This window comes from Excalfactoria chinensis, chromosome 8, assembly GCF_039878825.1.
Source record: "Excalfactoria chinensis isolate bCotChi1 chromosome 8, bCotChi1.hap2, whole genome shotgun sequence".
Classification (NCBI taxonomy): Eukaryota; Metazoa; Chordata; class Aves; order Galliformes; family Phasianidae; genus Excalfactoria; species Excalfactoria chinensis.
This window is the reverse complement of record NC_092832.1, coordinates 20407443-20419982: the sequence shown is the minus strand read 5'-3', so window position 1 is coordinate 20419982 and position 12540 is coordinate 20407443. Positions and strand designations below refer to the sequence as shown.

Sequence of the window (12540 nt, the reverse complement as noted above, 5' to 3'; positions counted from 1 at the left end):
TTAATTATAACCTCTTTGGGAAAGCCATGCTCCAGGGCAGCCTAGACTGGGAAAAGAGCAAGTACCTGCATTGCTCAGTGCCTTCCCACATTATCAAATTAAAATATGCCCAAGGAACAACGGGCCCCAAATATTCCCACCCATACAGGCGATGGGAAAGCTTCACCTTCATTATTAGCAGCCATTGACAACAGGGAGAGGTAATTTATTGCTGGCAGAGCTGCTCCCCTCTCATCCCATGACTGTCAGTGTTCCCACAAAGCCACACAAAGGCTGAGGGTGCCCAGGGGACCGCATGCTGTCACGGGCAGAGCCGTCCTCCTCCCAACCCTTCCCTGCCTGCCTGGTTCTCCTGCCTCTCCCTTTGCTTCTTGCTGCCCGCCACCTAAACACCACTTGGGGCTCACTGAGTTGTCACATTCTGGGATAAGGCAAACGGTGATGGCCAACCCTATTGGGAATAAAGGTGGGGATGTTCCAAGGCACACAGGGCTCCAAGGAGCCTCTTGTCAGGGGTCTAGCAGTCATCTTCAGGTTTGTCCCCACTCAGACACATCGATTTTTCCCCTCTTTTCGAGCTATTCTGAGACGCCCCAGTGACCTTTAGGGGAACAATTTACCATTGTGTTTTGGTGAAGCCCTGCCTCTATTTTTACACTCTGTTTTGCTGATGCGGGCAAAGGGAGCGAGACGGGAATCCAGCAGGAAATGGGAGGGAGAGTCTGGAGAGCAGTTCAATCTGCCCCGACCCTTTGATGTGCCGGGACTGGGGCCGGGCCGGGCCGGGACAGCGGCGGGGATGGGGCTGCGTGACCCAGCGGGGCTTCACTTGTGTCCCTCCCAGGACTCCACGTGGATGGGGTTAGGGGGGAAGTTTTGCACTCAGGTGGTGGTGATTCCCTGGCACAGCTGTCCAGAGAGCTGTGGGTGCCCCATCCTTGGATGTGCTCAAGGACAGACTGGATGCGACTGGGGCAGCCTGAGCTGTTGGGGACACCCAGCCCACGGCAGGCGGTTGGGCTGGGGGTGTTTTAAGGTCCCTTCCAACACAAACCATTCTGTGATTCTGTCATTCAAACTACTTGGGATGATTCTTTAATGCTACCCTGTACATCCGCAGGGTCCAACCTATCTCCTGTCCCATCTTCCATCACCCAGCTCCTAACCGGTGCCGATCTCACACACGGCGCTCGATGCCCGCGCTCACTTTTGCACGTGCAGCCTTCATTGCCTCCTCCTTGGAACGGGCTCGGGGCACTCCACGTCGCAGATAAACGCTGCATCAAAGCTACCGCAGCGCACCCGCTTCCTGCCCGCCGGCGGGGCCGGGACCAGCGGGGCCGCTCGAGGCTGCGGCTGCTGCCGTGCCCGGGGCTGCCTCCCGCCGCCACTACCACGAGCTGCCGGCAGAGGGCGCTGCGGGACGGCCGCAGCCACGGCCCGAGCCCGAGCGGGGCGGGAGCTGCCTCTTAGCAGCGGTCGGGGGCTGCCGGCACTGCCCTGCATCTCAACGGCTCGTCTCATCCCTTTCTTTCCTCTTTCCCTTTTTCCCATTAGCTTTTACACTTCTCCCTTCCTCCTTCTCCTTTCCTCCTTCTTCCTTCTCCTTTTTCCTCTTTCACCTTTCCCCCATTTTATTTCATTCCCTTATTTCTTTTCCCCTTTCCAATCCCATTTTCTCCCATTTCATTTCCCCTCTCCTCTCCTCTCCTCTCCTCTCCTCTCCTCTCCTCTCCTCTCCTCTCCTCTCCTCTCCTCTCCCTTTTTCTCACCCCTCTCCCTTCCCCAGGCTCTCCATTTCTTCACACCCATGGAAATGGCCCCTCCACACCAATGGAAACAGCAAAGACACCCTCGGGAGCCTTCACGTTTCATACTTCAGCTCCATATAGGGCTGCACTGGAGGCAGAAGCTGCTGTGATTTCCCATATCTTCCTTCCCCCCCCACTCCCCCACCCCAACTACCTGCACCGGTTTGCTTGGGTCACAGCCAGAACAGTGACTTTATTGTTGTTTATTATTATTATTATTATTATTATTATTATTATTACCCTTCTTAATTTTGCAGCCAGCCAAATGCTGCAGAACCCAGAGGCGAAGCAGCCAGGCCGAACCCTGCCCTGTGTTATGGAAATCGCGGCTGCCACCCGGCAGATGCGAGCTGCGCAAATAATGCGGCTGTTGAGCCGATACAGAGGAGGAGAGGGGAGCTTTTGTCTGGCACTCGCCGGGGTTGGAGAACACTTGTCGAGCAACAACTGGAGCTCATTGAAAAGAAGTGGAGGTTATTAGGAGCGTTTCGCGCTATGCCGATGGCCCCGCTATTTTTCCCTTCAGATGCCAGGCAGAATCTATGGTGCCGGGAGGGAGAAGAGAGATACCACCTGACAGCACGCTGATGGTGAAGGGAATAAAAGGGCTGAAGGCAGCCGGCAGGGCTCTGGCAGCTCCGACCCCGTGTTTCAAGGGTGCTTCGCCTTCCCCAGGGTAACTGGGGCAGCACAATGATCAGCTGGCCTGGGAGACGTCCATCCATCCTTCTATCTACCCGCCTATCTCTCCCTCTGTCTCGATGTGCATCCCTGCAGCCCCCTTTCTCTGGTCTGAAATAAAAAGCAGCAATCCCCTTCCCGAAGCCAGGAACAAAATGAATGTCTTCTCTCCCTAATTCAGGTAGCTCCTCATAAATCTTCCCAGCTTCAGCGTGGTCTCCTAGGACTCCTGGGGCAGTTGGGAACCTATGTAATCAGCTTCGATGATCAGCACTGTTTGTCGCTCTCCAGTTGCCGAAAAGCCCTTTGAACCCTTTGTGTCTTTATTGAATGTTCCCAGAGTCCCCTGACGATTTTGCCAGTCTGGCCCATTCTGCACGCCAGCTCCTGGGTTAATAAGCCACTGAAATAACGCGGTGAGTGTGGAGGGTGGGGAGAGCCATGGCCCTGCTGCCAAGCCTCTTATCACAGCATCTTCCCACGTCTCCCCCTCGGTGCTCCCATGCACTGCAGGTTTCCATGAAAACACAAAACATGGGCAGCAAGGAGGGCTCAGAGCCAGCAGGAGAGCATCCAGGGAAAGATACACCTGGTGCTGGGAGAAGAAAGCTAAAAGTCCCCTTGGGGAGACTCAATGGGAGGCTGGGGCAGATGAGAAATCACAAGGTCCCGTGAGTGAAGTGTTTATTTTTAGCACATTTTAGTGTCTTTTTGGTTTCTGTTGGTCAGGAACCAAACTGAGGGATGGTGGCTGCTGGCAGATGTTTGCTGTGATGCCCTTTGGGAGCACTGCTCAGGTTCCAGCCTGCTGGAAGCAAATTCAGAGCTGTCCAGACCTGAGAGGATTCCTTCCATCAGGGAAATGCTCAGCTGTCATGTTTACAAATCGTTTGAGTTGGAAGGGACTCTTAAAGGTCACCTGGTCCAACTCCCTTGCAGTGAACAGGGAGAGCCACCTTCAATGGACAGGTCTCTTAGGCTGAGCTGAAGCTTTGCTGGCAGTGGTTGCCACCCAGCATCCCCAGCAATCCCACAGTGATCACCACCTGGATCTCCACCTCTTCTCCACTCAGGTTCCCCCACAGGTGTTGTTGGTGTTTCTCCTTCTGAAGGATGCAGCTCTCCATACACCACAACTTAGTATGGACCACCATCAAGACAGGCAAAGTATCCTAATCTACGAGCGCATTAGGGTGTCAGAAAACAATAATCCAAGAAGGAAACACATTATCTGTCCTTGTTACTTTACAAAGTAATTTAAATTAATTTTTCCCTAGAGTGGTTAGGGAGCACTGCAACTTGCCCTTGCCTATTCTCTCCGGCTAATGAAGCTTTACCAGAGACTGCTTGTGAATTCCTATTAAGACCTCATCTTAGAGGTTACAGGGCAAAGCAATTTCTGCTCCCGGGAAAGATGCCTATGAATTTGTAATTGTAAGGCCGTGTTTGATAGGGATTAGCATCTGAAAGGGGGTAGAGTGGTGGGTAGCAGAGAAAACATTATTTCAATTAGCAGAGGAAAAGCAACTTAACATCTGATTATAGTTTACACTTTTAATTTTCTCCTATTCTGGCACCTGGGATAATTATTTCTTGAAATCATCCACACCCACCAAGCAGCCAACTCTGCCTTTCTCTTCCTCCTGGTCATGTTGGTGGTGATTGACATGGGAATGAATGATGAGCTGGATTCGTTCCTTTCTGTTCTTCTCCCAGGCAATAGCAGGACTCAGGGAATCTGGGGATGGAGGGGAGGATGCTGTGCCAGGCCTGATTGAAATGAGATGTGATGTTTCCCATCATGCCAGGGAGGTGTAAGGCATGGTGGAGCTTTGCTCAGCTGTTGGGTTCATAGCTGGTGTAGCGGTCAGCAGCACGGCACAGTGCTAATACCCTTTGCTCCCACTCACAAAATGGTGCAACTGGGAAAGCATTGAAGGAGACTGGAAATGCCCTGGGAGCTTTCCTCTGTGCTCAGGAATTGTCTCTCGTCACTTATTACTTTCCTCCCAGCCTACAGAGGCAGATGCCTTTTGCTTTGTATGGACTTGCCACACCATGCAGCCCTGATGCTTTTCTCTGCCTTATTGGTTTCCTGCTTCCTAATGGCGATGCAATCAGTTTTCAGACTGGAGATTCCTTCTAAGAAGGCATGTTGTTATTTAAGGAAGATCATGAAATCCATCCTTAATGAAAGGACAGGAGAAACCCCTTCCACCAAGTTACGCTGAAGCCAGAGATTATCATTTTTATGGGCTCCCAATCTCTCCAGCCTTGTGTCTTATCAGCAAATGCAGCTGGAGGCTTCAAAACACTCCCAGCTTGCTGCTGATTTTGTGGGATGAAGATTAGAGATGATCAGATAGTGAATTATTCATTCCACTTGATATCTCTGGGCAGGAGGGAATATCCAAGCACAAGTCAGCTCCCTCCGTGCTGTCTGAGCATCTCTTGCTCTTCCAGCAGTATTAGGGAAGAGCAGAGGCAAGGAGCCAGGCTGACATGAACACAGAGTCGGAGCCCCAAAGCCATTGGTACCACCAGCCTCCTTCACCTGGTGGGCAGAGAAGCAGCAACAATGAATGAGGGTAGATTTACACTGGATGTAAGGAAAAGTTTAATGAATGGAACAGGTGGCTTAGGGAAGTTGTGGGTGTTCCATCAGTGGTAATGATCAAAGCTGACTTGGATGGGGCTTTGAGGTCTAGTGGCAGGTGTCCCTGCTCATGGTAGAGAAATGGATTATGTGGTCTTTAAGGTCCCTTTCAACCCAATGATTTTGTTGTCTCAGAGGATAATGAAGAGAGTAGCACAGTCCTTGGGTGGACAAAGACACAACACCGATGTTAGGGACCACCTACCAGCTCTTGTGGGACCTCTTTGAGCCATGTAACAAAACACAGGGTGGGGTGAAGGCCCCATGGAACACAAGGGGTTGGGGTAGCCATGCTCTTCTACATGATGGCAGCTGGGTGCCAGCTCCTTCTGAGCACTGGTTATTACACAGTCCAGTTGGATGTTGTTTGATGAAGTCCCTCTGCAGGTGGTGGCTCTGGATGTCCCTTGTCCTTCTCCTCGCTTCCCAGACCTTTCACAACCCTTCTGCCAAGTGACTCTGCCACTGAATAACCGGCCAAGGGAATAGCTCACCCATTGCAGGAGGGGAATGTCCTGCCAGCCCCGACTTGACCCTGTTGAGGAGTCTGGGAGAAAACCCATGTTTTTAATGGGAGGGGAAAAAATAGGTATCTTTTCTTTTTTGCACTGTTCAGGCTTCCTTCTATCTACTTTACCTTTTTAATTATTTATCTTTATGGCTCTTTCTGGTGAAGTGGGGTGGAGATGGGGTGGATGAAAGAGGGGATGAGGGTGGGAGGGAGGAAGGAAATGAAAGAAAAAGAAAAACAACTTCCATACAAACACTGAAGCCCACAACGTTTCTCAAAGAGGAACTGGCATCTGCTCTGAGCCGTATCACCCAGGAACACATTTTAGGCTCAGGAATGTGCTCTGAGCCAATGTTAATTTTGGCTACAAAGAAAATAGATATAAATAAATAAATAAAGAGGAAGAAATGTCAAGTTTTTGGAGGATACCAACATTGTCCTGAATTGCCAAAACCTGGATTTGCCCAAGTCCTATTCTATGGGAAACAGCTCCTAAGAGTCCCTTGGAGAGAGCTCAGTGCTGCAGAGGGGATTGCCTTTCTCTGCCTCAGTTTCCCCCTTCAGTAACATTGCTCCAAGAGGGTTTGCTCTGCCACATCTCTGTGCTGCTGAGAGCATAAATGTGAGGGGTGGCAACACTACCAAAGTGCTGCAGTGGGAATTTGCATCTTCTTGTCTCTGCTTTGCGTGCTTCCACTGCCAGAATCACAAAAGGATGAAGCAGTTGTGAATTATTTGCTGAAATTTCTGATCTTGTCCCTGCAGTGAACCCGCTGCCATTGCTGTTCCTCATCCCCTCCAGGCCTGACTGAGTGAGCACAGCCAAGCAGGTGCCACGGGGCCCTTTGGCCACAGTTGTGCATACCTCCCTAATAGCTGCCATAGGCTCAACAGATGCTTGGGAGCAGAGAAGAACTTTGAGATAAGCAAAGGAATGAGTCCCTGCCCTCATGGCCAAGGGCAGAAGAACGCTGCCTTAAGTTTCTTCATTCTTTGGAAATCAACCTGGCTGTCCCTGGGGCCGAGCTGAGCAGAGAACATGGGGAGAAGTCCCCAAGTGTAAAGAGGCCGAGAGTGATGTGGATGCAGGGTGGGCAGCAATGTCACTTTCTAAAGGCAGCCCCAGGACTGGCTGTTGGTGAAGCTTTCTGCTGAAGGCAGGCTTTTTTTTTTTTTTTCCCCTTGGTGGGGTTGTACTAAGGAACAAGCAGCCAAGATCACAAGCCCTGCATGCTTCTTTGGAATGGATAACATGCAAATAAGTTGCTGGGGAATCAAAGGTCACTCTCATTACTATTTCTTCCTAAGCCAACTCATCCCCTTTCATTTGTAACAACATTGATTTTACAGGGACGCACTATGGGCAGGTCCTTCTCAGGTGCGTGGAGAGAGTCCCTTCCTTGGAAAGCCCTTACTCTGCATGAGCAAAGCTGAGACTGGGGCTGAGACTGAGCCCACCTTGTGCTGCATGGAAAGGCAGCGCACGCATTAAGGCATGGGGAGATGAATGTGCAGAGGAACACAGGGGAAAGCTGGGGGCTGGGCTTGTGCACCTCCAGCTCATTTCCAGGCTAAATTGCATTGCTTGAGGTCCAGAGAGTGCAGGGGAATGAAGAGCAGGATGTCAGCAGTGCTGTCGTGTGTTTCTATTTCTTGTGGTGTCAGAAAAACTTCAGGATCAGCCCTGAAGGCTCAATAAAACCAACGCTCTGTTTACGATGTTTAATAGCTTTGATCTAGCAATGCCTGTGATAGAGGAGGCAGCAATCAGCAGTGAAGCTGGATTAATAAAAGGATGTTTATAAGCCACAAATGTGTTTTCCCAGCTTGTTAATGACACTTGGTGCAAAGGACAACATTATTCCAGCACCTGGCACTCTGTTTCCCTGCTGAGCTGTGCTGTGCTGTGAGTGCTCTGTGGGTGCTCCCCAGGACTCCAGCGCTGGGATGGGGCACAGGGTTGGGAAGGGGTTTCTAGGGGAGCCCCAACCCCTGCACTGCGGGACAGTGATGCTGACAGGGAGCTCTCAGGGTTGAGATTTCATCTCTCTGCTCGGCCACATTCCCCAAAGGCCACAGCAGAGATTTGCCGATGAGGCTCTTAGTTCTTCCTCCTGCACCCGTACAATCACTGTCCGTGTGTCTCGGCTCCCTTCCAAGCCCTAAGGGAACAGCCAGGTTCAAGTCACCTTGCCCCAAATTCCCCTTAATCCCTCTCTCTGGGGCGGAAGAAAGAGACACCTCCTCCACACCCCTCCTCCCCTTCCCGGAGTCGGATTTGAATACCCAGGTGTGAGCATCAGCCACCCTCGTTAACGAGTTTGATAATTTACCCAGCTCATTCCTGCTGGAGGGATCCGAACGCAACGTCGCTCTTCTCGGTCCCGCACCGCCACCCGCAGCCCTACCGCCCCGCACCATGCCGGTCCTGCGGCTCCTCGCCCTCGGGCTCCTCCTGGCTTTGGAGCCCGCGAGCTGCCAGGAAGGTAAGAGCTCCATTTCTGGGGAAACTGAGGAACGGGGGATGGCTTTGGGGCCAGGAGAGCTGCTTGGGAAAGGGGAAAGTACCTCAGCCCCCCTGCAGCTCTGCCTTCCTATGCGAGCTTGGTCTGGCTGCAGACGGAACAGTCTTTACCTGTTTAGCTTGATGCCAGGTTACACTGTGATGCAGCAGCTCCAACTGATCCCCGGCACTCAGAGATGGGCAGTGTGTTTTCTTACAAATTGCTTTCTTTTCTTTTCCCCTGGAAAGAGCTGCTTCTGCTTCTGCTTCCCAAAGCAGCAGGTTTTGTTAATCTAAAGTTCTGATCTCTGTGGAGGTGGCAAGGCCAATTATTTTCCTCTGCAAATCACACTTTCATTCCCTTCCTGAAGACTTAATAGAGAAACTTCCTATTGCTCGGACATTATTTTTTACCAAACTCGGGACTTGTCTGACACTACAAATAATCAGGAGTAATTAAAACAAATCAGATCCTGCCAAAGAGCTGGAACATTCCCTCCCCCTTTATCCTCCTGATGCCCCGGCCTTGACCGCTCTTCCTCTATTTGTTTACCAACTTGTGAAAGACTGAGCAGTGTGGGGTCTCCACTGTCAGCAGGATTGGATGTTTTGCTGTTGCCTTGAAAGGAAAGAAAGAAAGAAAAGCCCTTAGTGAAGTTTCAGAGCTGTCACAGCTTCCTTGGCCTTAGTAAAGCACTGGCACGGTGCTGCCCAGGGAGTCGGTGGGGTCACTGTCCCTGGAGATATTAGGAACCATGGAGATGTGGCACTGAGGGATGTGGGCATGGTGGGGATGGGTTGGGGCTGGTGATCTTAGGGGTCTTTTCTAATGTCTGTGGTTGTATAAAAGCTCAGGGGACAGCTGATGCCTTCCAAGCACTCAGGGAAGATAGCCCAGAAGTCATGAATGTGCCTTCAGGCCAGCCTTGGAGCATGGAAACAACATTACAGTGCACACAAAGGCTTATTTTGGCACTGGTGTTTTTCCTGGTTTCATTTGTAGCTGAAGGTGCATGGATGCGTGTCTGCCAGGGAGTGCAGAGTCTGCATCCCACGTTGGTTAGTTGGCTGAGGAGTTCCTGCCTGATGGGGGGAAAAAAACATCATTACTATGGTTAGAAGGGAGATGAGGTGGTGGGGATGCTCTGGGAGGGATGTTTCCATTAAAACCTTTTTTGGGAAGGGGTCCCCCATCTCCATGGTAATGCACTTTGCTGAGCCCTTTGACTCTGCTCTGGTTTTCTGCTCATATTTATGCACTGTGCATTTGTAGAGGACGTCTCCTACCATTTGTCATCTCACCTTCCCTCTCTTGGAAGACCAAAATAAGAGAATTTGGAGGTTTTGGTTGCTGCTGAATTCACAGATGCGGAGTGATTGAGGTGGGAAGGGATCTCTGAAGGTTGCCTGCTCAGCCCCAGCAGGAACACCAACAACAGGGTGCCCAGGCCCAGCTCCAGGTGGCTTTTGAAGATCTCCAAGGAGAATTGTGCTCTGGTGCCCTGTCACCCTCACAGCACAGAAGTGCTTCCTGCTGTTTTGACGGCAATCCATTCCCGAGCTGACCCTGAACTCCCACAGCCCCATCACAAACCTCATTGCAGGCTGGAAACCACGGCCCCAGCAGGAAAATAAAACACAAATAATAAATAAATCTGGCAGAGATAACAGCCAAGGACTGGACAAGGGAGGAAATGAAACTGTCAGGGCCCCAGGGTAGGGGGAACGTTTGTCTTTGGGGCTGCACTGCAGGGCAGGAGCATCTCCTGCCCATTGGGTAGTGCAGGTGGGGACCAAGCTCAGCTCCCTCTACTTGCTGCCATCTGTGTGGCACCGTTCAGTGCTGATCCGAGGGGCTGCAGTTGACGCATGTGGATACAAGAGGGAATTTCCGCCTGGATTCCTTCTGGCTGAGTGTCGATCCAAGGACTTTGCTGTGAGCACAGCAAAGCATCTGCACACACAGCAGGAAGGGTGAGACAGCTGCCAGCAGCACAGGCAGTGCGCCTGTGGGGGACTGGTTTGCAAACACAGGTTGCACAGTCCACCTTTATTGCCTCTGGGAAAGGTTATTTGCAGTTGAGAGCAGAAATTTGTCTGGACAGCGTGTTCAGCCTTGTAAGTGTCTGGAACTGGGCTGAAGTGGTCCCGCTGGTGGCTGTGGCTGTGACATGGCTCTGCAGAACTCAGCTCCCTTCTGGTTGTTGTTGACATTGTGCTGGAGAATCACAACCAAGTGGGCAAAGCTCATAAACGCATCTCTAATCCCTCTTTTCCTTCTTTCCCTGCAGCCAGGGGCAGCCTCCAACCTTGGTCACAAGGTGTCATCGCTGTGGTGGTGTTTCTGGTGCTGGTGGCAATCTGCTTCGTAGTCAACAGGTTCTGGTGCAAGAAGCAGCAGTGAGTGCTGGGGCCCTGGGAGTGCTTGTGGCTGTCCTGTCTGTCACTGAGTGAGGTGGCAGAGCAGTCACAGCATGATGACATGGACTCAACCCATGGGAGATAGTGTGGGGCCTCTGCTCAGCTTGGCTGACCCTTGCCTGCCTGCTGGGCTGCAGGACTTTGTCTGGAAGGACAAGTGCTGGAGGTGCTTCCCCATGGGCCAGGATGTGCACACATATACACAAACACTGTGCTGTGCCAGGGGAGGCACTGCCCTGCCTATCTGTCCCTGTCACTCCTGGCTGTGGGTGATCGTTTTGCAACGGTGTACACAGAAGGCAACTGGAAAAACCAGTTAGCAGGGAAAACAACCCTATGTGTGTGGATGGATGAGCAGGGAGCCTCCTGCTGAGATGCCATCAGATCCAGCCAGGGTCACAAGTTGCTGAGAGTCCCTATTGTCCCCATAGTGTTACAGCTGCCCCCTTCTCTCTGCTGCTCTCCCCTTGCCCCTGCACAGCTCCCATCAGTGGGATCTTTCCTCTCCTCTTCCAGGGATAATGTTGATGCAGTGGTGAGCATCAGGGCCAAGGAAGAGGGTGTTGTGCCCAATGGACGTGAAGGAACTTATGTGACCTCTGCAGTGGATTTCAGGTGAAGAACCCTTCCCTGTGGCTCTCAGGCTTAGCAAAGTTATGTCCTGCTCTGAGCCTCTCACAGATATTTGGGCATGATGACAGATTGTGCTTTTCCCTCTGACAGGTCCAAGGAAAACAATCACGCCTATGAGAATGCTCTGGATCCAGAGGAGAAGGTGATCACCACTGCCATGTAGCACCAGCTGGTGGTGGGACCCTCTGCACTGACATCCCCATGCATTGCAGCTCCTCTGTCCCAGGCCTTCAGGCTTCTGTCCCTTTGTTAGACCCCAGGAGAGGTCTGGGGCTGTCACTTCCCCAGCCCTGTGGCCACCCCACCTACCCAGCCTGGCCAATGTCCTTCATCCCCTGGACCAGGGGATGCCAACCCACTCCAGATGCTGCTGCATGCATGGGACCCCACGTTCCCTCCCCAAATCCTTTCCCCTCTGAGAAACCATCAATGGAAAACCCACTCTCATATCAACATCTCATCCTCCTTTTTATGAACAAAGGCTCCATGCCATGCGTTTCAAATTCAGAACAAATTGCCTCTTCTGTACATATCTTCTCTGCCAGCAATAAAGGGAATTGCTGTCCATCCAGGCTCATTCTGCTGGTGACCCATAGGATTCTCCAGCATCTCATGGCACTCCCAGTCATCAGACTCTTTGGGGAGGGTAGGATAATATGGGGAAGGGTGCTCAGAGAGGAGCCAGCACCTCATGAGTGGGATCCACTGCTTATTTTCTAGCCTAGATTTCCTTAGTACCAGGGTATGTAGCTTGTGATGGCATGTACAAGTTGGGTCCTGGTGCCACCAACCACTGCAAACTCCTTTTCTGCAGCCACAGCTTTTGCAGGTGACGCTGCTGATGTCCTTGATGGGTGGGGACAGAAATTCAGGTGTGGTGCAAAACAGGAGTATCCCCATGCCAGATATCTGACTGTTAAGGTAGACACCGTGGAGCCAATGCCGAGAAATCACAACTGGCATCAGGGAAGTGGCATGGGATGGAAGATGGGGCAGAAGAGTTCAGAGTGGTTAAGCCCCACGGTGCAGGTTTCCTTTTGCAGATGGAGGCTGCATTGTGCTAGAAGTGCTTTTGTGACTGCAGGGCTGCAGCAGGATCTGGGTGCTACTCTGAGGTGAGTGCCACTGCCCCATGCCTAGAGAATTCTGGGGGTGTATGGCTACGGGTATGGGAAGGAGCCTCTCCCCCCTAGACTCACCTCCTGGCTTTTCTCTGATGGCTGCCATGCTGCACAGCTCTGACAAACAAGCTTCCCAGATCTCTCTGCTAATGATTTGCTCAGCAGAATGTACAAGGATTACTCATTTTGCAGCCCGCTGTGTC

The 12540-nt window shown here is 51.8% G+C and overlaps 1 protein-coding gene across 1 annotated transcript; it reads left to right on the top strand.

The window, feature by feature from the left end:
* The first annotated feature begins 7830 nt into the window (after positions 1-7830).
* PDZK1IP1 (PDZK1 interacting protein 1) lies at positions 7831-12042 on the top strand. The gene is made up of 4 exons (XM_072343540.1): positions 7831-8145; positions 10454-10562; positions 11100-11198; positions 11307-12042. Exons 1-4 carry the CDS (start codon positions 8079-8081, stop codon positions 11377-11379), a joined length of 348 nt encoding a protein of 115 aa, XP_072199641.1. The 5' UTR covers positions 7831-8078; the 3' UTR covers positions 11380-12042.
* Positions 12043-12540: the final 498 nt, after the last annotated feature.